General features: G+C 40.5%; 1 protein-coding gene across 1 annotated transcript in view; it reads left to right on the plus strand.

Moving 5' to 3' along the window:
• man1a1 (mannosidase, alpha, class 1A, member 1) overlaps positions 1-23,540 on the plus strand; it is a 168,940-nt gene that overhangs the window by 40,890 nt on the left and 104,510 nt on the right. The window contains exon 3 of the mRNA XM_026142320.2: positions 23,246-23,361. Coding sequence (XP_025998105.2) covers positions 23,246-23,361 — 116 coding nt within the window. The remainder of the gene's footprint in view (positions 1-23,245; positions 23,362-23,540) is intronic.

The following is a 23,540-nucleotide window of genomic DNA, read 5'->3' on the forward strand; positions in this document are numbered from 1 at the left end:
CTCTTGGTTGAATGTCTCCTCTCAGATCTGTCAAGTTTCAGTTTACATCCATGTCTCTCCACACTTAGAATACATGCAGTGAAGACTTTGAAGCAATTAAATAGGTGGGCACCAGAGATTAGTGTCACCAATTCAATAGCAGACTGAATGTGAAATATGATCCTTTCTGTTCCTTAGTGATAGTGGTAAATAAAGGCCAAAATAATGCTTTATGGCAGTCTCTGACCTTTCTCTTATGAGTCTGCTCAGTTCAGTTTTATTTATATAGTGCCGGTTCACAATAAATATGTCAGACCTACAGTATTAGAGATAAAGCACAAAGAGACAATCACCTCAGACCAGAACTCTGTAATGCCTCTTATTTTTTTCATTTGTATTTAGAAAAAAGACCCAGAGCCAATTTTATCCTATTAGTTTTTGTGCAAAATTTTTACCATAAGTACCATATACATTTTTGAGTTACTGCCAGAAATATTGTCAAAATTCTCACATGTAATCCTGACCTTTGACTATCAAAATCTAATCCAAATGAACACAAAGTAGTACAGTGATAGTAAATGTATTTATATTGCCTCCTTTACATCAAATGCAACCCCAGAAAAAAACCCCAAAACCCCCCCAATGAAACTGAATGTCCCAGCGCCAGTTTAAAAAGATGAGTCTTCAGCTGCTTTCTGCTTGAGTCCGTCGTAGACTGGACGGCAGAGAATTCCTAAAATTGCAAATTCCCTCTAATCTTTAGTTTCTTAGTGTACATTAGTGTACCCTGATCAGACCTAAGAGCTGCTAACATATCGCTGCACAGATCTTGGCTGCGTTTAACTGGACTCAGAAAGACAGTATACTGACAGTATACTGCTACTGATGATAACACATTTAAAAATAGGTATATGATAATATTGCAAACAATCCAGTGGCAACACAGTTATAGTTACATCCTCACTACTAAGTTCATCACAGCTCTCTTCTCTTGATTGATAGCACTTTAAAAACAATTCTTCATTGCAATCTTTCAATAAAAATGGTCATTATCTATACTGTATATTCTTTTAGCCATGCTAGTCATACAATGAAAATCTGAACTGTGACAGCTTTATTAATGTTAAATGGAAGTGAAGCATACATCATTTCTGCAGGTGTTTGTGTGAGCTCTGTCTGTATGCGCCACAATAACTTTAATTAATTGCGACCGATTGAATAAACGGGAGCAGAGACTGTGTTTTTAATTTAAGATCTTTCTCTCTTTTGTCCTAATAACCCCAGGGTGTTTGTTTGGAGTCCTTTAGCTGTGCATATGTAGGTGGTGTATGACGGTTTAGTGTGGGTTTGTATTGTGAGCTTTTGATAAGATGACAGCCCCATGTGACAGAGGTAGCTGAGCCTCTTCTGCTGATAAGGTTTATGCCACGATACTCTCTAGCTTGATCTGGTTTGAAGTTTTCCTGCACTCTTGCATTTTTTTTCTTTAAAAGTTGCCCTCTAATGTCACGGTGCAGTGAAGGCTTTTCATTTTTAATTCCCTCGATAATTTCAAGTAAACTCCCTGTAATTAAGAAAAGAATGAATGTTAAATGGGTGTGTCAGCTGAGTGGAAGGAAACTGAATAATTGAAGTGTTGTTTAAACTGATATAAATTAATTATTTTTTCACTCAGAAGCAGCTGTAAAAGCTGTAAACACAACAGTGACGCGTAGATTTAACATCTAGTGGGTGTTTGTCAGTTTGCCCTCTTCGTTCCTAGGGTGGTGTAAAGCTTTAACAATCAACCTGTATCCCCTCCCGTCAGATCTATCTGTTTTGGGGCAATATTTCCAGTTGTTGGTATATAAAGCGGACTATGTTATGTGGATCCGGTGCATAAGTAGGACACGGCAAAGCTATTGCATGCATTTAGTACTCCTTTTCCTCTGTTTTTATATTTTGAGGTTATTTTCCCTTAATATTGGCTTTAAAAATCAAAGCTAGGAGCAAAAGATGCTAATATACTCTGCTGAGCTGAGACTAACCAGATAGATTACATAAGGAGAAGACATGGCGCTCAAAGATTCCTGACCTGGAATCTATGGGAGGATTCTGCAGCGCAGATGGAGGGAGAAGTCTAACTTCATGTGAAGGTGGATTAAAAAAACAAAACTTTTTAAAACCTTATTTTGGGGGACACTCTGCAAACTTTTGAAGAAGTTTTCATCCGATTCGACTGATTCTATACATGCAGTTTTCAAACCCTGACGACAATTGAAATAAATTTAACTTAACCTAGAAGAAGTGCCTGAGGTAGTTTAATGGCTGCTGGGTTGCCTCTGGAAGGTCTTGTGGGGTAAACTGCAGATTTGGCTTCTCAACTACAGCTGGTTTCATAATATATTGAGAAATTATTCCACTGTTAAAAATGTGAGACAGTGAGAGGGGTTTTAAATTGTAATTGTAATTTCCTATTTGTTTTAAATAAAATAAGTTGTACTTCCTCAGGAATGATATTTTGGCCAACGAGTGCTATTTCTGAATGAAATAAAAACCTGGTACAGTTGTGAATATTACTGCACCACTTGTCCACAACTGTTTTGTTCTGTTGCATTACATTTACAGGAGCTGTGGTTATTTCGTTTTTTTCTGCACACAGTTTTATGCAGAGTATAAAAAATAAAGAAAGTGAGGTTTTCTTGCTCCTTCTAAGCAGAACTTCTGAAATTTTTCTGTTCTATTCTGTTCTATTAGCAAAAAAAGACAACCAGAGATTGGCTCTTATTTAAATATTTGGCCGGAAATATAAATCGTAGCATATCAAATGTAGACTTGGCCCTGTAAGACAGTGTTTTTCATTTTAGATTATGCCACTTTGAGTTTTTGCCTCACAAACCCCCCTCAAAGTCTTTTTCAGTACACAGTCAGGAAGATTCGGAGCTCATTTTTAATGATTGCCTTCTTATGTTTAATGAGGAAATTCAATCAGCTTTGTGTAAATTTCATCTACAGTTTCATTACTGAAATTTATCAAACGTAAACGTAGGACTAGGGAGGAAGCTGCTGTGTGAATATTAATTGTCAGATCACCTCTTAGAGTTGGTCTTTCTACGTGTTTCTCTCTTTCTCTATCCGTCCCTGTGTCTGTGTGATAGAAAAGTAAATAGGTTTTAGTTGGTTGCTCCAGTAGACCCACTTCCATCAGTAAATAAGACAGCTTGGCCCCAGGGCCTTGTCACTGCCTTTTCCAGCTCCTATAGAACATGATGTAGGACGATGATATTAGCCTGACCTGAAATATTATGCAATGAAGCCACACACCTAAGGCTGCTTCCATGATATATATACTCTTACTTGGATTGCTGAGTCAAACTAGCCAGGAGAGGTGTCAATTAGAATGATGACAATGTCCTCTCAAAATCAACAATAAGAGCACAAGAAGTATTACGAGACCTACTCTGTGTTTTCCTCGAGACAGGATTTAAAGGATTATAAATTACTCATGGTTATTCTTTGCCTAATACCACTTAATGTTAATACACTTTAGCGTGTTGCGTAAGCGTGACAACTGTCAGAGGGATAAAAATGAAACTTCCAGCTGCCCGTTTTATTTTGGTGGTGTTCGACTTTCTGGCTCAGAAATTGTCACAGCGGGTTTGAAACCAACGGTGGTTTAAACCTTTCCGATTGTCCCATTTATAATAAATGTTAGGACTGCAACTTTAAATGATTGTAATATTGTTCTGCCTCCAAAATCTTTATTAGCCATCCATAATGTTGTGCATGGTACTGTCAAAGCACAATATAGATCATTGTTCAGGAGTTTAAAAAAAATATACAATAAATTGACATTCTGATCCTTTTTTGTGAGTTGGGCTCATGTGGGTCTAAATATGTGTTTTTGAACAGTGCGATGTCTTGGATAACGCACATTTTATTTCTGTCAAACTGCTCCAGATGGGGTGGTTCTACTTTGGGGAAAGTTGGATGCGTCTCCTCTGTGGTCACTCCCTGAAGCAACAAAACTCCTTGGTCTCAGACGCCAGCTGTGCTGTCAGCTGTTTCCACTGTATCGAATGTGTTTGGCTGGATGTTGCGGCACTTTTGGGATGTATTGCAGTGCTTTTGTTTGTCCGCGTAAAAATCCTAGTGTACAAAATTTGAAGAGCTTAAAAAAAGAGGGCAACTGGACTTCTTTGAGTTTTGTGAAGACGTGTCAACTCTCATCCAACCCAAAAGACCAGGCCTCTCAGTCTTCTGGGGACCTTTGATAACACTGTGATGGCTTCTGCAGTCTTTTATGCAGTGGTCTGCTGGGAGGTGGCAGCACAGAGAGGGGCAGGAAAGAACTTGTAGACTGAAGAGGGCCAGCTCTGTCCTGGCCTGTCCCCTAGACTAGACCGCAGAGGAGGAGGGGGGAATGAAGTTTAGCCAACCTAATGTCCATTATGGACAACACCTCTCATCCCTGCATGAGACTGTGGGGAGGCCCTGAGCACCTCCTTCAGCAGCAGATTGTTAGAGCCATGGTGTAGGACAGAGCAATCAGACATAGGATAAACACCTGCTAAAATATGTGTATATATTATAATTCCCACTGCACCTTATGCACTATAAAGAATGTCAGTAACAAGGTTTTAGTCCATTTTTGTGTAAATAGTACAATTTAGATATTGTAAAAATTACTTTTGTATTGTATTTTATTGATTTGGACTTTTAGGAGTTTTTATTTATTGATTTTGTATTGTTTTTTTTTTATATTATCTCATTCACTGGGTCTTTCTGACCCTTCCACTGCTGTAAAAAGTCTAATTCCTCAGTGTGGGATTAATTAAGTCTATATCTATACCTATCTATCTATAGCAGAAGGTGAAAAGCCTTAAGAGTGTTAACCAAGATAAAATCATAGCCAAAGAGCACTGTAGAGTTGTCTGCACAGATCTCGAACTAACTTATTCAAACACCTGAAAAAGACTGGAGCACAAACTGGAGTGTAATTAATGAGCGAAGGCCAGAAAAAACAATGCAACAATTGCTAATGTGAATCGGCCAACATCGGCTCGGACGTCCATGAGAACGAGCCTGTACAGCACATTAGCACATCCATTCAGCTCACAAAGATGCACTGGAATCACCGGTGCAGTCGCATTCCATTTAGCCAGCTGTGTTATCTCTTCATGCAGTTACTTTTCCAAAGTGGTAATACCTGCACTGTGTGCAAAGTACAACAGAGGAAATGTAGAGGAATCTCACTGCTGTCAGCCACTTTGCTGCAAGTTTTATTCACATTGATTTCTAAAGATTAATTAGCATAATGTATGAATGTAGCATATTACGGCAGCCTTTTTGGTACAGTTTGCTTATAAATGTACTTTATTTTTCATCTAGGACTTGAATATTGCTGAATTTGAGTGAATACGGAAGGCCGGTTTTGTTTTCATGCAGACATTTGGACAGATTTGAATATGTGAAAGGTTTCTTCTTACATGGCGGTGCATTAAAAACATCAATGAACATTCATGATCTCAATATTTAACTGAGTAACCATGATTATCATTTTTGACGTAACCAAGTATTATTATTATACTTGCACCGCATAATATTTGCAATATGCAGCAAATTTTCCTCCGTTCTTTCAGCAGCTGTATACAAAATGTTTGTAAGAGTTACATGATGCATGGAGGTGCTCGGGATAAACTGGGAATAAGCTGAATTCTATCCCAGGCTGGGAAATTTACCAGTTGCCACATATCCTCCTAAAATATTGGCAGACTACTGTGTTTATATTCTAAGCCCTCTACTTTGGCAGACTACCAACGGTGATTTGGATATTATTTATCAACCAACATTACTAAATCTTTCTTAACCCAAACACTTTAACAAGAAAGAGCCAGAAATAATGAGGCGGATCAGGTCCACTTCTGAGCTTGTATTAGCATATAATTAAATAGCCCTGCCCATGTCTTTCCATTTGTGTAATACAGTTGCTCTCTCCACACAAAGCGTCTTTTAATTTAGGTAGTGTTAAAGGGAAACCAGTATTTAAGACATTTTTGAAAAGGTCAAGATGTTGATGAAGTGACTTGAAATGTGTTGTAGAAAATGGCCTCTTGAACAGAGGACAGCGTAGAGGAGCATCGCAGATTGATTTCATATACTGTTGCAAATGAACTGCTTCAGTTTTGGTTTGAAATTAAAAATGACTTTCAGTAAAAGTTTATTATTATCACATTTAAATGCAGGTTTCCATTAGAATGATTACTGAATTTCACAACATTGACTCTCTAATGTTTTCATCCAGCGTCTAGACTGCAGCAGCGGCTTTTCATCATGGTGCAGCAATTTCAGTCAGAAGCAATATGTCAGCTGCCCACTTTTCAGCACTGATCAATAAATACAAATTGTGCAGCTCTCATATGATCTGCTTAGCTGCGTAGAGGCTGTCTCACAATGGCATTTTGGATGCCATTTCAATACAACTGTTCAGAGGTGAGTGATTAATTTCATAAATGTGCGCCGTCTCATCTGTCTCAATGTAGGTAACAGTAGTGCTGCTCCGTGGCAGGAATTTCAAGTCACCCTCTTCGCCTTCATCCGTCTTCTCCAGATGTTTTTTTAAATGGTTTTGAAAAAGAACAAAACTGGTGCTTTTGAGCAAATATCTTAAAACATAGCCGAGACCGTTTCAGCTCCTGTCCCATGAGATGCTGTAGATTCAGCGTGTTTGCTAAAATTAAATACAGCCCGAGGCATTGATGGCATCCATCTCTCATCCTGTCATTTCCACTCCAACTCTTCCGCTCGTAGCACTCACCTCAGCTGTCTATAACCAGCTTATTGCGGTAGAGAGTCACCGACAAAGAACAGGTACAGGCAGGCACGTCCAGAGGGAGTTCGCTAGAAGGCATAGCAAGCGCACTTCTTTTATTCATCAACTTTCACAATAATTCCCACGATGTTTCGCTTTGGAAAAAAAAAGTAGATGTTTCTGATTAGCATCACCTATTTTCATGAGTTTACCTCGTGTGTGTGTGTGTTTCTTTTATTAATTATATCTGGCTGAAAAAAGGGCGATCGTGGCTCAAAGAGTTAGTTCGTCCTGTAACCGGAAGGTTGCCGGTTCGAGCCCCGGCTCGGACAGTCTCGGTCGTTGTGTCCTTGGGCAAGACACTTCACCCACCGCCTACTGGTGATGCCCAGAGGGGCCGATGGCACGATATGGCAGCTTCTGTCAGTCTGCCCCAGGGCAGCTGTGGGGAGTGTGAATGTGTGTGAATGTGAGAGTGAATGAATAGTGGAATTGTAAAGCGCTTTGAGGGCCCCGAAAAGCGCTATATAAATGCAATCCATTATTAAAAAGAACCCCATTGGTGGTGAAAATGCCCAACTAGCTTTCCAAAAACTCTCAGTTCCAATTATAGGATTATACATTCCAGGATATTTTTGAGTATTACACAGACACAGACATCTTGTAGCTGTCCTTTAAACTTCCATCATTAAGAGCTTTTTCCCCCCCATCCTAATTGTGATGACTAGAATATGGAAAATGTCCCCTGGAAACTGAATTATCGCCTTATTAAGTTTCTCCAGATCATCTAGAGCTCATTTGGATCTGGATTTATCGACCCCAGCCTTCAGCTGTACCCTGACGCCTGTTAGACATCATTGAATTTAATTTAATCTCAGCCCCATTATAAGCCAATTATCCTGAGGTGAGTCTTATACCGGGACATGACCTCAGTGTCTTCAGTGGTAGCAGAGAGCTGGAGTCTGATAGTCATATACGGTATGTTATTATTCTGTATAGTAAAGATCATTTAATGTGATACTGAGCACAGATATGGTGGGTGGATAACAACTTTTTAGGCCACATCTACTCAAAAAAGGGGGAAAAAAACCCGAGTCCCACACAGACTCCTCTGGTTTCTTTTAGAGCGTACAGCAGTGGCTCCAGTAATGATGTTTGTGTTGCTCTGAGTGTCTGTGTGGTTTCCTCTCTTTAATTGACAGCGCTGACAGGCCACTGGTTGTGCTTCACATCCGCCAAACAAGCTAAAGCGAATTGTTTCCCTGTGGCTTGCCTCTCATTTCAACCGAGGCCCAGGACGGGAATGCTCTCATGTGTTCAACCGACAGAAAACTCAAACGGGGAGTGTGTGTTGTTGTTTTTGTTGTTGTTGTTGTTTTCTCCCTGCCCATCTTTTGACTATGCCACATTAAAGGTCATCTCTTCTTGGAGAGCGAGAGTAAAAAGAGCGAAAATTTTTACGTTAAGTGATTGAGTGCGTTATCTGGTCACGTGTATGTGCGTGTGTGTGTGTGTGTGTGTCTAAGAGCTACACTGCCATCTGTCTTGCTGGTATAAGCTTTCGGCTGTTTCTGAAAACACCTGAAGATCTGACTTTTTGCAGATGCTGTTAGACAAGGAGATCTAAATCAACACTGGGCTATATGTCTCACAGTACAGTTTAGATTTTTTTTCTCTATCCTCAGCCTGCTCCCCTTTTCTACTCGGGGCTAGCTAATTCACATTGTCCTCTGACAGCCTCTTCAGGTTCGTTATTTGCTGGACAGTTGGATGGATCCATTGCCACAGGCAGTGTGAGGAAGTAAAAGGCTTGTGTGTCTTCTTGTGAGACACACGGGCTTTGCATTGGGGGTTATCTGCTTGGCCCTGCCTGCAGTGCTTTGAAAGCCCATTGGATGAATGGCAGGGTTTGCCACAGATGCTGCCAGGGTTTTGTGATGGTTGTTTTTCTTTGTGTTGTTTTTCCTTCTTGTCTCCCGTGGCCCTCTACTTCTCGCCAGACCTCTCAATGGCTCAAATGCTTCTTGTAGAGTGATGCTTCAGCTCCTCGTATCAGTTACGTGATAGTAGAAATACCCATTTGGTGTAAGCCTCTTCCTCGACTCATTTGATCCCAAATGCCAGGTTTATGTTGCATTATAAACAGCCGTTATTAGCACTCAGTAGCACAGTGATCACAGAAAGAACAATGGTACTTGTAGTCTCAATTTCCCCTATTTAATGGGCATACGCTTTTAATGAGCTGCTCCCTTTACGGCTCGCCACAGCAAATCATCTGTCTCAATCTCACCCTGTTCCCAGCATTCTCTTCTGTAACACTGCCCTCTTCATGTCCTCTTTCACTATGAATCTTAAGTGATTGTCCTCTTTTCCTCCTGCCTGGCAGCTCCATCTTCTTTCCTCAGTATATCCACATCTCTGCACTTGTCCAAACAAACTCAGCTTTGCCTCTCTGACTCTTATCTCTAAAACTGTTCAACCTAAACTGTTCCTCTAATGGACTCACTTGCAATCCTGTCCATCCTGGTCACTTGCAGTAAAAAATCTTAGCATCTTGAATTCTGCACAATTCTCCATACATCATAGCAGGTCTCCCTAACATCTTGTAAACTTCCTATTTGAGTCTCGCTGCTATCCTTCTGTCACAAATGACCCCCTACACTCGTCTCCACCCACTCTACCCTGCCTCTACTCTCTTCTTCGCATCTCTTGTGTAGTTGTTTTGGATGATTAACCTCAGGTATGTAATACCACAGAAAAACAGTCCACAGAAAAGCACAATAGCTCTCCTTTAGTGGTTAACACATCCACCTGACATGCAAAAGATCCCTGGTTTGCGATCTGTGCCAAATCAAATATGCTGATTCATCTGCTGTGGCGACCCCTTGCAAATAAGGAAGAAGCTTTTATAATAGATCTTTAAGGTTTTACTATAGTCTCTACAATTCTATATACCAGCACATTTTGCTCACCTGGGTTTGATTATTATAGCTTGAAAGCAATTTTCTGTGCCTCTGCTGGTTTTCTGCTCCAGCTGATTTGCTGAGCAGTATTTCCTGTTTCTTTTCTGTGAATGTTATATGAGATTGAGCAAGTCTTTGGCTGCAGTAAGCTTGCTGCCAGAAAAACTGATTTTGGTTGTTGGTTTAAGTCCAGCACAGATGCCTGTTTAGCCCCGGTCTGTTGTACCATTAAATGTCTTCCAGCTGGCTTTTCCACTGGCTTTTAAAAAAACAACAAATATACTTTGCCTTTGACTTCAATGTGCCTTTTGTTTATGACACAAATGAGTCCGAGCAATACAGTTAATTAAACATTAAACTATCTAAATATCTGTTTGGCTGCTCTGTACATCTCATGATGCTTATTAGTATTTTCCCACATTTTATAGATGAACAAGGACATGCTCTGTGGTTAAAATTTGATGGGGTTCACAGAGGAGAAGGTGAAAAAAGAAAGAAATACACCTGCAGTTCAGCATTGTGGGATCATTTCTCTTCATCTCTAACCATAAATAAAAAGGAGAGGAACTTCTTCTGTTTTCAGATCACACCCTGCAATATACACACTGTCTGATGCAAGGTCAGATGCGAAGAAATATTTTTTAGGATGGACTAAATAATTCCACCTATGCTGTATTAAGCAGAAGGCTACACCACAATAAGGATGATTATATCAGTGCTGAAATGACTTTCAGCCTTGAATGCAGCAGCCTTGTGTAAGAATAGACCTCGGAGATATTTCGGGGATTAAAATGTAATAAGAGGCCAGACTTTCAAGAGCTGGGAGTTTAAACCAAATGTTTACAGGGGACATCAGTTAAGTGAGGCGAGCTGAAAGACGCGGCGTTGAACTGTGCTGATAGTCTGCAGTTACTTAATGTAGCACTGTGTCAGTGATTGTGGGGTCCAGATGGGGCAATAGAGCTGTGTTGGCAATGAGAGAGAGACTTTGTACTTTACTTTTTCATACTTAAAACATTACAGTCTATTCAGTGCGAGAACTGGTTAATAAAGGGCAAAGAACTTACCTTGCTACACTAGCATATAGTGGACATAGATCAAGTAAAGGCTTGAACATTTGTCTGGTTCATCATTACTTTTTGTAGCTTTATAGGTTGTTTCGTATGTGTAAAATCGATAATAGAAACAGTGTTTGTATTGAAAACTAAATAAAATCCCTTGTGTTTAGGCCTGGTGGGTCACTGGGCTCATAATACCCTGACAGAAACCCTCACAGGTCCACAGAGCTGGCTGCCCACAGTGCCAGAGTGATGCCGCACAGCAGCATTTCAAGTCAGAGCTTTTAACAAACCTTTTAAAAGGTTATCTTGCCAGCACTGTTTTATTTTCTGGGGTTTCACAATCAAATCAGGAATGGCTTCAGGAATCACTGCATTAGTTTGCATGACAGACTTTAATCTTTAATCATACTTTATATATATCATATATATTTTTTATATATTAGCTGCAGGGCAGTAGAACTCAAACTCACACATCAGATGTTCCAACATAACATCCATGATCGCATGTGATGCTGTGTGTATGCACTGCAGCCAGGAACCTCTGGTTTCTCTTTCCTCCCACCCTATACCCTCTTACAGCCCTGCTGTGTTGCTAGCAAGGCTAAAAATAATGTCAAGTCATGAAGGCTTATGTTTTTGGTGTCTTTCTATTTCCAGACAAGTCATTTAGTTGGTTATATAGTTTGACATTGAGTCCTGGGCTGCAGCTTCGGCTTCCACACAGCACTGTGTGTGTGTCTAAATCAGATATTCAATCTCGATAATTGAAATGGATGGAGTAATTCTGCTGTGGCCTTCCCTCAGGTTTTTGGGGTGGGTGGGTTGGTGTGTGTGTGTGGGAGGAGGAGGGGGATAGAGTTGTATTTGGTGTTGTCTGAAATGATGTAGATCACGCTCTGCACAGAGGTGGGTGGGGCGCAGATAAGGGAGCACCGCTGCAGCTGAAATCGGGGTATCCATCACGCCGATGGACACCCCTTGCAGCCCCGTGTTGTAAGAACTCATCTCCTGAGCCTTTGTTATAGAACCTGGAGCCTGCCTCCACATTAATTAATCACACACACAAAGACACACACTCATGCAGCTCAACAGCAAGCCGTCTCACCTGGGCTTTGCACGCCCGCAAGGCCTAGAACAACGAACACAACGTGAGCGAACACACACAAACACACACACACACACACACGTTTCCTCAAGTCTGTCTGATACCTGGAAGTTCTCAGGCCTGAATTAAAGAAGTGGCCAAACAAAATTTACTGTACTTGGTGTTATCACAGCTTTCCTTTAAATCCCTCCTTTCTGTATCAGCATCGCAGTTTTCAACACACACACACGCACACAAATGAAGGGTGGAAATGCCTTTCACTGTAACCTTGACAAAATGTGTTGATGCTCGAGTATCTGGCAGCTGAAGTCAAGAGGTTAATGTACTTTGGGATGTGTGTGTGTGTGTGTGTGTGTGTGTGTGTGTGTGTGTGTGTGTGTGTGTGTGTGTGTGTGTGTGTGTGTGTGCGTGCACACACGCACATGCTTTTTGCCTACGATAACATGATTAGCCAAAGGCTTAGCCATCACTTTTCCTCACCTCCCCTCTGCGACCACCCAGAAAACTCTGTGTAGACTCAACGTTGACATGCTAGTTGGGGCTAAATGGGATCACCAGCAGGGCTGCGGGTGTTCAGATCAGGATCAAATTGCAGGATTAGGGATCAGCCCTGGAGTTTGCATTACATTAACATTAGGATATGGGACACGTTGTATCTTGGAAACATTGTTTTGCTGAAAAAAGGCAGTGAGCTGAGGAGAAAAATTCAGAAAAGGATTTTTTTTAAAGACTGAATTTTCATAATATGAAAGCAGTCTTCAGGTCTGTGACACTTTGGCTGCTGTCAGTCTGTAGAAGGCCGAGGCTGCTATTTTTGAGGCGAAGCTGCTGAGTCAGGGTGTTTTTTCCGATATTCATTTATCTCTACTGGTAAATCTGGATGTGTTTCTGCTGGGTGCTCGTTTATATGTATGAAAGTTTTAAAAAGTAGGTAATCTGGTTTGGATGATGATATAGAACCGATGCTTCTCATGTGAAGCAATTGGCACCTAAGGCTGCTCGATCACAGCAGCACACTATCACAGGTAATTGCTGTATTATCAGAGACAGATTGTATGTAACTCCCAACTTGACCCAAGTCAGTCACAGGGCGGTCTCCACCCGGAAAACCACCAAACTTTGCTTAAAAAAAAAAAAACCAAAACAATTTCTTTTTTATTTAAGTGGATTTCTCAGAATTTTAGTAAGCGAAGTGAACTAAAAACTAACTAAATGAAAAATATAATAATAATATGAGCTGAATTAAACATGCCACATGGGGTGGTGGTGGGACTTAAATGAAGGTGTAAAACTAAAGAAAAGGAATGAAGATAATTATTGCAAAACATAATGAGGCACAATTATTTCATCGGGATTATCTCGTTTTAATAATCAGTAACTGTGCAGCATGCTGTTCCCTGGCAGTTCTCATTTACTTTTGAACATATAAGTTAATTGTTTTTGAGTCGTTGATTTATTTCTAAACGCAAAGGAGGTAACATGCAGCGAAGGTTTGTGTTCCAGATTTGACCTGGGTTGTTAGGGTTATATTTCGTTAGTTATATTTCTGGCTGCTGGCATTGCGTCATTGCATAAATCACTTACTTTCTAACTGCTCCGGGGTGTTCATTAACACTCCACATGCACCGTGAACTTAATTTTACCTGAAGGGAAAAGTAATTATTTCAGGCTGTGCTGTGGAGGTGTGGGCTCAAGCTGGGCTTTTGTCCTCCTCGAAATGATCAAAAATGCAGCAAATTGTGACTTTAAAACAAATTTACATAACATATAAAGATTTATTCAAGAGAACTGTACTTCCCCTCTGCTGCTGTTTTCATTCAGCCTTGTGAGTCTGCATGCATACTGTATAACGACAGTTTAGTTTCTTTGCTGAAACCTGTGGTGATGATCAATTAATCAGATGGCAATTGCAATTATGATTCTGGGCTCCTAACAATCATAAAAACAAGATAACTGGGATACAATAATTACTTTTTTTGGAGTCATTCTACTCAGTTGACTAATCAATCAATTTTACATGCAACCATTTCCTTTACAGTACCTTTTGCCACTTCTTAAAAGCCCCTGACTTTTCCCCTCCTATTTACTTGTGTTTTTTGTTTTTTTTACATTTGAATGATATTTAAAGCTCAAAAAACACACAAGGTTTGCCTTAACAGTGCATCAGATTTTGAGGTCCTCGGTGGAAGGACAAAGCCGTTGTTTTTCCAGTGCAATTCAAGGGGAAAGTTGACACCGTGGAGTAAAAATCTTCAGGCCAAAAGGCACCACAGATTGAGTCAAATTTTATGTGACCTGTAGTTCTAGAGCTGACTTTATTTTGTGAGGGCACATTTGCTTCACAGGGCTGCTGTGATATAATCTGCTGCTCCACGCTGGGGTTGGATTGTGCACAACAATGAGCTCTGAATAAGTGTGAAAGGCAGACGCGAAAGCTTCATCGAGGAGTTCAGTGTGACCCAGAGCTGGAGGGCACAGCTGGCTGTTGAGGTCACGCTTTGTGTTCAGTGTGTTGATGATGTAATCCACATGACACATACTCCAGCAAGAGGCCGAACATGTATGTAGATGTTGCATTATCTTTTTCACTTAAAATATAATATTTTAGTTCAAGTGATGAGTTTGAAAATGGAAAGCTTTTCATAGCCTAATAAATTACTACTCTAGTCATACTATCTAGTCCACAAACTCTGGCATTACTGCTCTACTTTTCAGGCCCAGACATTGCAAAGCTAAATGTGACATTTTGGCCCTTTTTTCTCAGCTAGGATTACGCTCCCTCATAGTTGTCTGCTCAACAGAGCGATGTTTCTTTTGTTTTCATCAAAAGTTGAAGTTGTTGCAAAGTTGTTCATCTTTCCATACTTTTCTGTTTGAATGAACAGATTTTTTTGCACATCTATACAGGGAGTGCAGAATTATTAGGCAAATGAGTATTTTGTCCACATCATCCTCTTCATGCATGTTGTCCTACTCCAAGCTGTATAGGCTCGAAAGCCTACTACCAATTAAGCATATTAGGTGATGTGCATCTCTGTAATGAGAAGGGGTGTGGTCTAATGACATCAACACCCTATATCAGGTGTGCATAATTATTAGGCAACGTCCTTTCCTTTGGCAAAATGGGTCAAAAGAAGGACTTGACAGGCTCAGAAAAGTCAAAAATAGTGAGATATCTTGCAGAGGGATGCAGCAGTCTCAAAATTGCAAAGCTTCTGAAGCGTGATCATCGAACAATCAAGCGTTTCATTCAAAATAGTCAACAGGGTCGCAAGAAGCGTGTGGAAAAACCAAGGCGCAAAATAACTGCCCATGAACTGAGAAAAGTCAAGCGTGCAGCTGCCAAGATGCCACTTGCCACCAGTTTGGCCATATTTCAGAGCTGCAACATCACTGGAGTGCCCAAAAGCACAAGGTGTGCAATACTCAGAGACATGGCCAAGGTAAGAAAGGCTGAAAGACGACCACCACTGAACAAGACACACAAGCTGAAACGTCAAGACTGGGCCAAGAAATATCTCAAGACTGGTTTTTCTAAGGTTTTATGGACTGATGAAATGAGAGTGAGTCTTGATGGGCCAGATGGATGGGCCCGTGGCTGGATTGGTAAAGGGCAGAGAGCTCCAGTCTGACTCAGACGCCAGCAAGGTGGAGGTGGAGTACTGGTTTGAGCTGGTATCATCAAAGATGAGCTTGTGGGGCCTTTTCGGGTTGAGGATGGAGTCAAGCTCAACTCCCAGTCCTACTGCCAGTTTCTGGAAGACACCTTCTTCAAGCAGTGGTACAGGAAGAAGTCTGCATCCTTCAAGAAAAACATGATTTTCATGCAGGACAATGCTCCATCACACGCGTCCAAGTACTCCACAGCGTGGCTGGCAAGAAAGGGTATAAAAGAAGAAAAACTAATGACATGGCCACCTTGTTCACCTGATCTGAACCCCATTGAGAACCTGTGGTCCATCATCAAATGTGAGATTTACAAGGAGGGAAAACAGTACACCTCTCTGAACAGTGTCTGGGAGGCTGTGGCTGCTGCTGCACGCAATGTTGATGGTGAACAGATCAAAACACTGACAGAATCCATGGATGGCAGGCTTTTGAGTGTCCTTGCAAAGAAAGGTGGCTATATTGGTCGCTGATTTGTTTTTGTTTTGTTTTTGAATGTCAGAAATGTATATTTGTGAATGTGGAGATGTTATATTGGTTTCACTGGTAAAAAATAAATAATTGAAATGGGTATATATTTGTTTTTTGTTAAGTTGCCTAATAATTATGCACAGTAATAGTCACCTGCACACACAGATATCCCCCTAAAATAGCTAAAACTAAAAACAAACTAAAAACTACTTCCAAAAACATTCAGCTTTGATATTAATGAGTTTTTTGGGTTCATTGAGCACATGGTTGTTCAATAATAAAAATTATTCCTCAAAAATACAACTTGCCTAATAATTCTGCACTCCCTGTACTTGTTGCCATTGTCACGTGGACGACCCATCGCTAGAAATGAAAGCCTATACTTTCCTACACTATTAGCACATCTTAAGGTTTTCACCTTGTTTTTTTTAATCATTCGGACTTTCATGTTATCCCACACAGATATAGAAAAAATACAAATTAGGAATATACTGTATACAGAAATAGGAATAGCTGCATGGCAACATGTGTGCAACATGTGTATGCAGTATAAATGCAAATGTACTAACATGTGAAGTAATGGGTTATAAATATGTGAAGATATTAGAATATTTTTCTATAATGCTTGGAAATGGATGTAAATGGATTCATGTTGACCGCAAACTGAATAAGCAAGATTTGTGTGTGTGTGTGTGTGTGTGTGTGTGTGTGTGTGTGTGTGTGTGTGTGTGTGTGTGTGTGTGTGTGTGTGTGTGTGTATGCGTCAGTGAGAGAGCAACCACACATTTGTCAATCTCCCTAACTAGCTCAGTCACTCATGCACACACCCACATCACAGATTACAGCTCTGACTTTGCTGCCTGATTGCGTGAAGTGAAGGTTATTTTGTTCTGAATAAGCAAACAATGCATCACTCTCCTGTCCAGCACTCACATCCGCTCACACGGTGCGACAGTGTAGGAAGGGAAGGATTCAGTTGGTGTTACTGAGTGGTAGAGCACATTCAAAGTTTTCAACTTGGTTAATTATTATGCTGTTAACACTGAATTTCTCCTCCATGTGCGGGTCTGTGTGAGTGGAGGATTAGTGCGGCCTTTACAGGTGACGGATAACGATGCCTTCAAAGTGTGCTGCTTTCTTTTTTACTTCATCCATCATTCTATTTTTTGCTTTTTTTCTGTTAGATTAAGGAGGAGGGGGGTAAGAGGTGAATGAGGACACAAAGGAAAAAAGAAAACAAGGTGGTGAAACTCTTTAAAACGTGAAGTTAAACACATTGAAGAAGGAGAACGGATTGATGGATGCCTCAATAAAAGACAAGTGGGTGTTCGAAGAGGAGCAACTGGATGGATGATTCACAGGGACAGAAGGATACTGTTGGTTAATGACTTTTGGACCTTCACACTCCCATTTTTCTGTCATCCCTCTCCCATTTATTCTTATTCTCTGTCTTAGTACAGAAGGGTAATCATTCTTGTCTTTGCAGGACACTGGCTCTTTCATTTTTCATTTTTCCGTCCATTTCTCTCTCAATCTTGCTGGGCTCTATAGGTTATCTCAGTCTTCTAGTAGCATTTGGTAACATCAGCAAAAGTGAACAGGAACTTTAAATTCTGATTTTCACATGACAACAACTTATTGGAGCCAACCTTCATGGGTAGATAAATCTCAGGACTGTTGGTTGGTGAAGTTTGAAAATTACAGTGAAGGTATTGGGGGAAAAAAGGACCTACCAGCTTTGAAGCCTCACTTTTGGTGCTTTAACTTTTCTCGCCATTGCAGAAATGTTGTTAATTTGCACTGTTTTAAATAGCCAGCAAGGCTCAACTTTCATGTTGCAAAGACTTGTAGTTGTAGTGAAATGTATGGGAAAAGAATGGCTTTGGTTCCTTTATTCTCTGTAAATAATTTTCTGTCAGCCGTCAACAGAGGTGTGGTCACTGATGAGCAACCAGTCAATCCCAGCCAGACTTTAATGAGCGGATGTGACGGCTAGCAAACGGTTGGACAACATCCTTCTGTCACTCAAAGGAGGCACAACTTTAATAATACAAATTTTATGTTTCAGTACAGTTTTATTATTTACCCCTGACACTGCTACGAAGGGATAAATTAGCCATAGAGACCAAAATCATATCTGTACCGAGCTGTTAACACGTTTATGTTTATGGCATTTTAACGTCAGAATTTTTGGACGTTGACTTACTTTTAGAGCCTGCCTCAAGTGGTCATTAGAAAAACTGCAGCTTTTGGCCTTTAGAAACAAGCAGCAACCTTCTGGAAGTGGAAATATAAAGCCAGTGTTGCAGTTATTCTAAATCCCATTATGGCTTTTTCCAAAACAGAATCAATCCCCATGAACTCCTGTGGTAAAACTCTAGACTAAACACCTTTAAAACGCAGGTTTTGGAAATGTTGGTTTAATTTTTCAGTCCCAGAGATTACCGCTTGCCTAACTTGAATCTCTCAACAAAGCGTGGACAGTCCATTTGCAAATGCAAATAAATCCATGTAGAATAATGTGTGGAGTTGTGCTGCATACATTTAGTCTTTGTTCCCCTTCCTGTCCCTTTTATCCCAAAGGGGATAAAAAGTTCAACATATAACTTTCGTCAAATAAATCCATCTTTATCCTTTTCACCTTGACATGCAGATATCAGTTTCAAGCTAAAGCCAGAAGGCAGACGTGATAACCACAAAAATCAGAAGCAATAGAGTAAATAAAAAATATAAGTTAAGGAGACAAAGACACTGAGAGACGGTGCTGAAAAGAGCCTTCACCAATAAAATACTTGACATGTTTGTATGCAGCATTTTTCTGTGTATCTGCCAACTTGCATGCAGACTTAGCTTGTTGCTGTGGGCAATAACAGCAACGAGCCCAGAACTATTTGTGGATATGTGGAGAGAAATTTTGACTAATGTAAGAATTCCCCCATGGCGACAAGCCCACTGCCTACAGCAAATATCAGAAGGCCTGCCCTCCCCCTATACTGCTCCATCTTCATAGCAGCATCGCTGTGGTTCTCCTCCTCCTCCACTACCACTCGTGTTTTACAGAGGCATCAAAGACTCTGCCCTCTGCTGAGCCATCTGCTTCCTTACTATGTGCACAGTCGCAAACAGAAACAAAATCCTCAGCAGCGCACACATCACCTCCAAGATCATCAGACTTTGCTTTCTCAACCTCACAGACCTCCGCCGGATCTCATCACGGCTTTTTTTCTCTGTGTGTGTGTGTGTGTGTGTGTGTGAAATCCCATCTGGACATTGACACAAATCCTGGATCTAATAAAGGGAAGGGAGAGAAGGGGGAGCTGATTTTAGCAGATTCTTGGCATTGTGACCCTGCACAAGCTGTCAAACTAACATCACAGATCTTAAAGCCCCAATACATCTGTGCACTCTCTGGAAAGAACAAAAAGACAAGTGTTCTTCATTTTATGAGGCATCAATCAATGAGCAGGAACGTAAGGTCGTAGCTATCTGCTATTTTTTATTACTGATCAACCTGCCAGCTATGTATGTTGGCATTTGCAGGGTTTATCTGCACTCAGAAAGCAGTCTGTTATTTTATATAAGGTTGATCATGCTCACACTTGAAATCTTTGGAGGGGACTTCAAGTGTGAGCATGATTGACCTTATATACAATAAAGGACTTTTTGGGAGTGATGGGGTGGAGTACACCCAGGACAGGGTAACCACTGGCAGTCACTAGAAAGTCTAGAAACCATTACGTTCCTCACAAATACTTTCCGTTTCAGTGTTTTCGTATGTGGCATTAGTATTCTGGGCACTGTTTTGCCATCTGTATCTCTCACATCTCACACACACACACACACACACACACACAGAGGCAGATATAAGATCAGTGAGGGGAGAGGAAGCACAGCGACAGGACAATGGACGGCAGGAAAGTGTCTCGTCCTCTCTTTGTTGCTCTGAAGGCTTCAGTGAACAGAAAATGTGAGATGGATGAAAAACAGGAAGGGCAAGTGACTACAACAGTAACTGTATCTGCTGACACTTCCAGTTACACGCTTCCTTTATTACTGGAGTAAGAGTTTGAATAAACATTAAAAACAGATGACCATAAGACATCAGTATTGCTTTAGTGTTAATCTCTCATTATAAGTTGGATTTTTGTCCCATTTCTGATCATTTTAATGCTTAAATGCTGATTTTTCTGCCACTGTTCATCTTAATCTCTTTATGTGGGACTGCACAGCATCATCCCACATTTTTATTGGATCTGGTTTCCAACTGCAGGAAGTCTGGCTTTAATGCAATGGATGTGAGGGAAGAAGGGAAAACTGTTATCATGGATCAAGCAGAGGTTAACATGTCGCCGTCTTTTGCTGCTCGTGCAACGCCCAAATGGAAAAAAATTGTGAGTCTATGCATTTTACTAGACAACGACAATAAAACATGATAGAGAAAAGGAAATACAGCAACATTAAAGCTGACGAAACAGCTTATAACTTGGTGAATACAGTTTTTTTTCTTTTCTTTCCATTTCCCACTGCGGAGAATTGTGACTTGAGTCCATATATTATATGAGAATTTCTCTCTCTCACTCAAAAAAATAAAAAGGTGGCAAATCTAAAAAACGAGATGTACCAACCTATCTGTGCACCCTTACTGAAATCTAGAGACGATTACCTCAGTTATTAAGATGAAAAAAGGAATACATGAGTGTGAGAAGACATTCTTAATGCCTACTGTAATTTGCCTGTATGGGGTACCAGAGATCTGTGCTTGTGAACAAATTCTCAGACTAGTTTTCCGCAGTAGTAACGTGTCCTACATTTAGTTTGTGGATATCTGATCACCCTACTCTCGTCTGTCTGCAGTGTAACTGCAGCCTGAGATCCTGTGATTGATACTCAAGCCTGGGGGTATTGCTTTTGTGTTTGATATCTCATTATTTGAATCGGTCCACAAACATCTAGCAGATGCAGCCATTTAGGACAAACTGGTCACAAAACCAGTACCCTCACTTTATAGTTAAACTTCTTGAACGCTCCTTTCAGTCAATTTAAAGGCTATTCATCTCAGATTAGTTAGTTTAATATTGGTTAATTTAAATCATCAAACTTTGGCAAATTGTGGCCCCAGGGGAGGCTGTAGCTCAGTAGGCAGAGCAGGTCATCTACTAATTGGATGGTTGATGGTTTGATCCCTGTATGCACCTGTCTGTATGCCAGAGTATCTTTGGGTAACATACTGAACCCCAAGTTGCTCTCTGATGCATTCATCATAGTGTGATTGAATGGAAAGCACTTACCCGAAGAAAAAGTGCCTGTATGAATGGGTGTGAATGTGTGAATGAGGCGTGATGTATAAAGTGCTTCGAGCGCTCGAGTAGAGAAACACTCTGTGAAAACCAGTGCATTTGACATTTATAGAACACCTTTATTTTATTTTTTCCCATTTTTTTAAAACATGTTTTAAACTTTATTCTATTTAGATTTCTAACTCATTCTTTTAAAAAGTTCATTTACTGTGTAATTTCTACTTTACTGAGCTGTCTTGTCTCATCATACCGCCTTTATATTTTATTGAGCTATTCTACGTTTTTGTTGCGTGTGTTGTGTCTCAGATTTTGAATAAATTTTCCAACTCAGGATCTGTAGATGACTCATGTAACTAATGCACATTTGCTAATGTCATCAATTGTCCAACTTTGTACAGTTATAGACTGTATAGGAAAAAAAACAAAACAAAAATACTGGTAAATTCTACCCTTAACATTTCATATATTGAAAATTGAATCAAGTCTTTTAATGGCTGGTTTCTGCAGAGGCCATGAAGCTCCCAGTGCACAGTTTTTGTGCTGATGTTAATTCCAGAGGAGGTTTAGAGCTCTGCACTCGCTGAGTCTGTGGACTATTACTCGACAACCCTAAATCACTCGAATTCAAAGATTCAGAGGAGAGGCCCAATACTTTTTGTCCTTTTTTCCCCTCATTGGTTATTTGGTATTATATAGACAAACATTTTGAAATATTATTCTGGTCACATCCCAGTGAATCTCCAAAACCTCTTTAGTTGACACCAAAATGTGGGTATTAACGGCAAAGAGCTTTGGTATTATCTGGTAATGAATGTGCTTACTGTTATTCACATATGTATCTGAGATGTGTAATTATAAACCTTTTTACAACTGGAAACAGTGCAAAATAGTTTCTCACTGTGATGACTCTAAAGAAATAATAGATATTTCTAGGGAGTGAGCACAGTAGTTGTGATGGACAACAGTGTCTCTGTGCCTCGGGCTGATGATTCAGCGATGTGTCTAATGGAAAGCTTTTAGCCGCTTTTGAATCTTCCCACCACTCACAGAGGAACATAAACCAACAGATCCACACAAAAAACAAACCAGCCGCCCTCTCTGGTTTTCATCTTAACTCGAGCCACTCTGCAGCCGCATCTTTTTCAAACTTGCTTTAATGACTTGGTATGTCCTTATTATTATTTCAGTATGTTCTCCGCCCTCGCTGCTTTTCCTTCTACCTTCACTCCCTGCCCTTCTCTCTAGGTCAGCCTCCTGATGCTGATTCGCTGGTGTTTTTGTTTCCCCTGTTTCTCTCCCATCCTTTGCCTTTTCTTTCTCACCTTTAAGTGGTCAGATACTGTAACTCCTATCTGGTGTTTATAGCAAGTATGCAGGAACTAAAAGCTTTACTCAAGGCTCTACTCTGCATGCATAATGATTTATTGAGGTGTTGGGATTGTTGGGTGGGGGAGCTTGGATAATGACGGTGCTGAAATGATGGTTTGTGTCTCTCTGTGTGTCTTCCCTCCTGCTATGAGGCTAATCACTGGAGATAAGCAATACTCCTGCCGTTTCATCAGTGCCGATAATCGCTACCTCTCACCATCTGTCGAGCAAAAATAATTTATTCAACCTCCAAACATAACTTCTAGCTTCTGCTGTTTATTCACCGCTTTTCTAGTGAGTGTGGCGCCAACACCTGTTGTCATCCCTGCTATAAAAGGAATGGTTTGCTGACTAACAAGCTTTTAACATTTTGAAAGAACTTCACGGGAGTTTTTGCTCATTTCAAAAGTTCAGCTTGAGAACTTTTGTTACCAGCTTGCTGTCTGACATTCCTCTGTTTTTTATACCGGGTGCTATATGTAACAGACAAAAGCCTGCGGGAGTGTGTAATCTGTTTTTAACCTTTTGTTCTGTGTTCCTTCTAGGAAGTATAAAAGGAGCGACAATAGTGGATGCTTTGGATACCCTCTACATCATGGAGATGTTTGAAGAGTTTGATGCTGCTACTGACTGGGTGGAAAAGAGCCTTGACTTCAACGTGGTAAGTTGCGTGTGTGCTCTTGTTATGGTCAGGTATATAGCAACAATAAAATATTGAATATTATATTTTTTTGTGCAGGTAAATATTAGATTTTCTTGATATATACGATATAATTTGGAGGCTACGTCGCTCACCCCTACTACCCACTGTCCCACTGTGTAGCCCACAAAAGCATCCAG

This window comes from Astatotilapia calliptera, chromosome 15, assembly GCF_964374335.1.
Source record: "Astatotilapia calliptera chromosome 15, fAstCal68.1, whole genome shotgun sequence".
Taxonomy (NCBI): Eukaryota; Metazoa; Chordata; class Actinopteri; order Cichliformes; family Cichlidae; genus Astatotilapia; species Astatotilapia calliptera.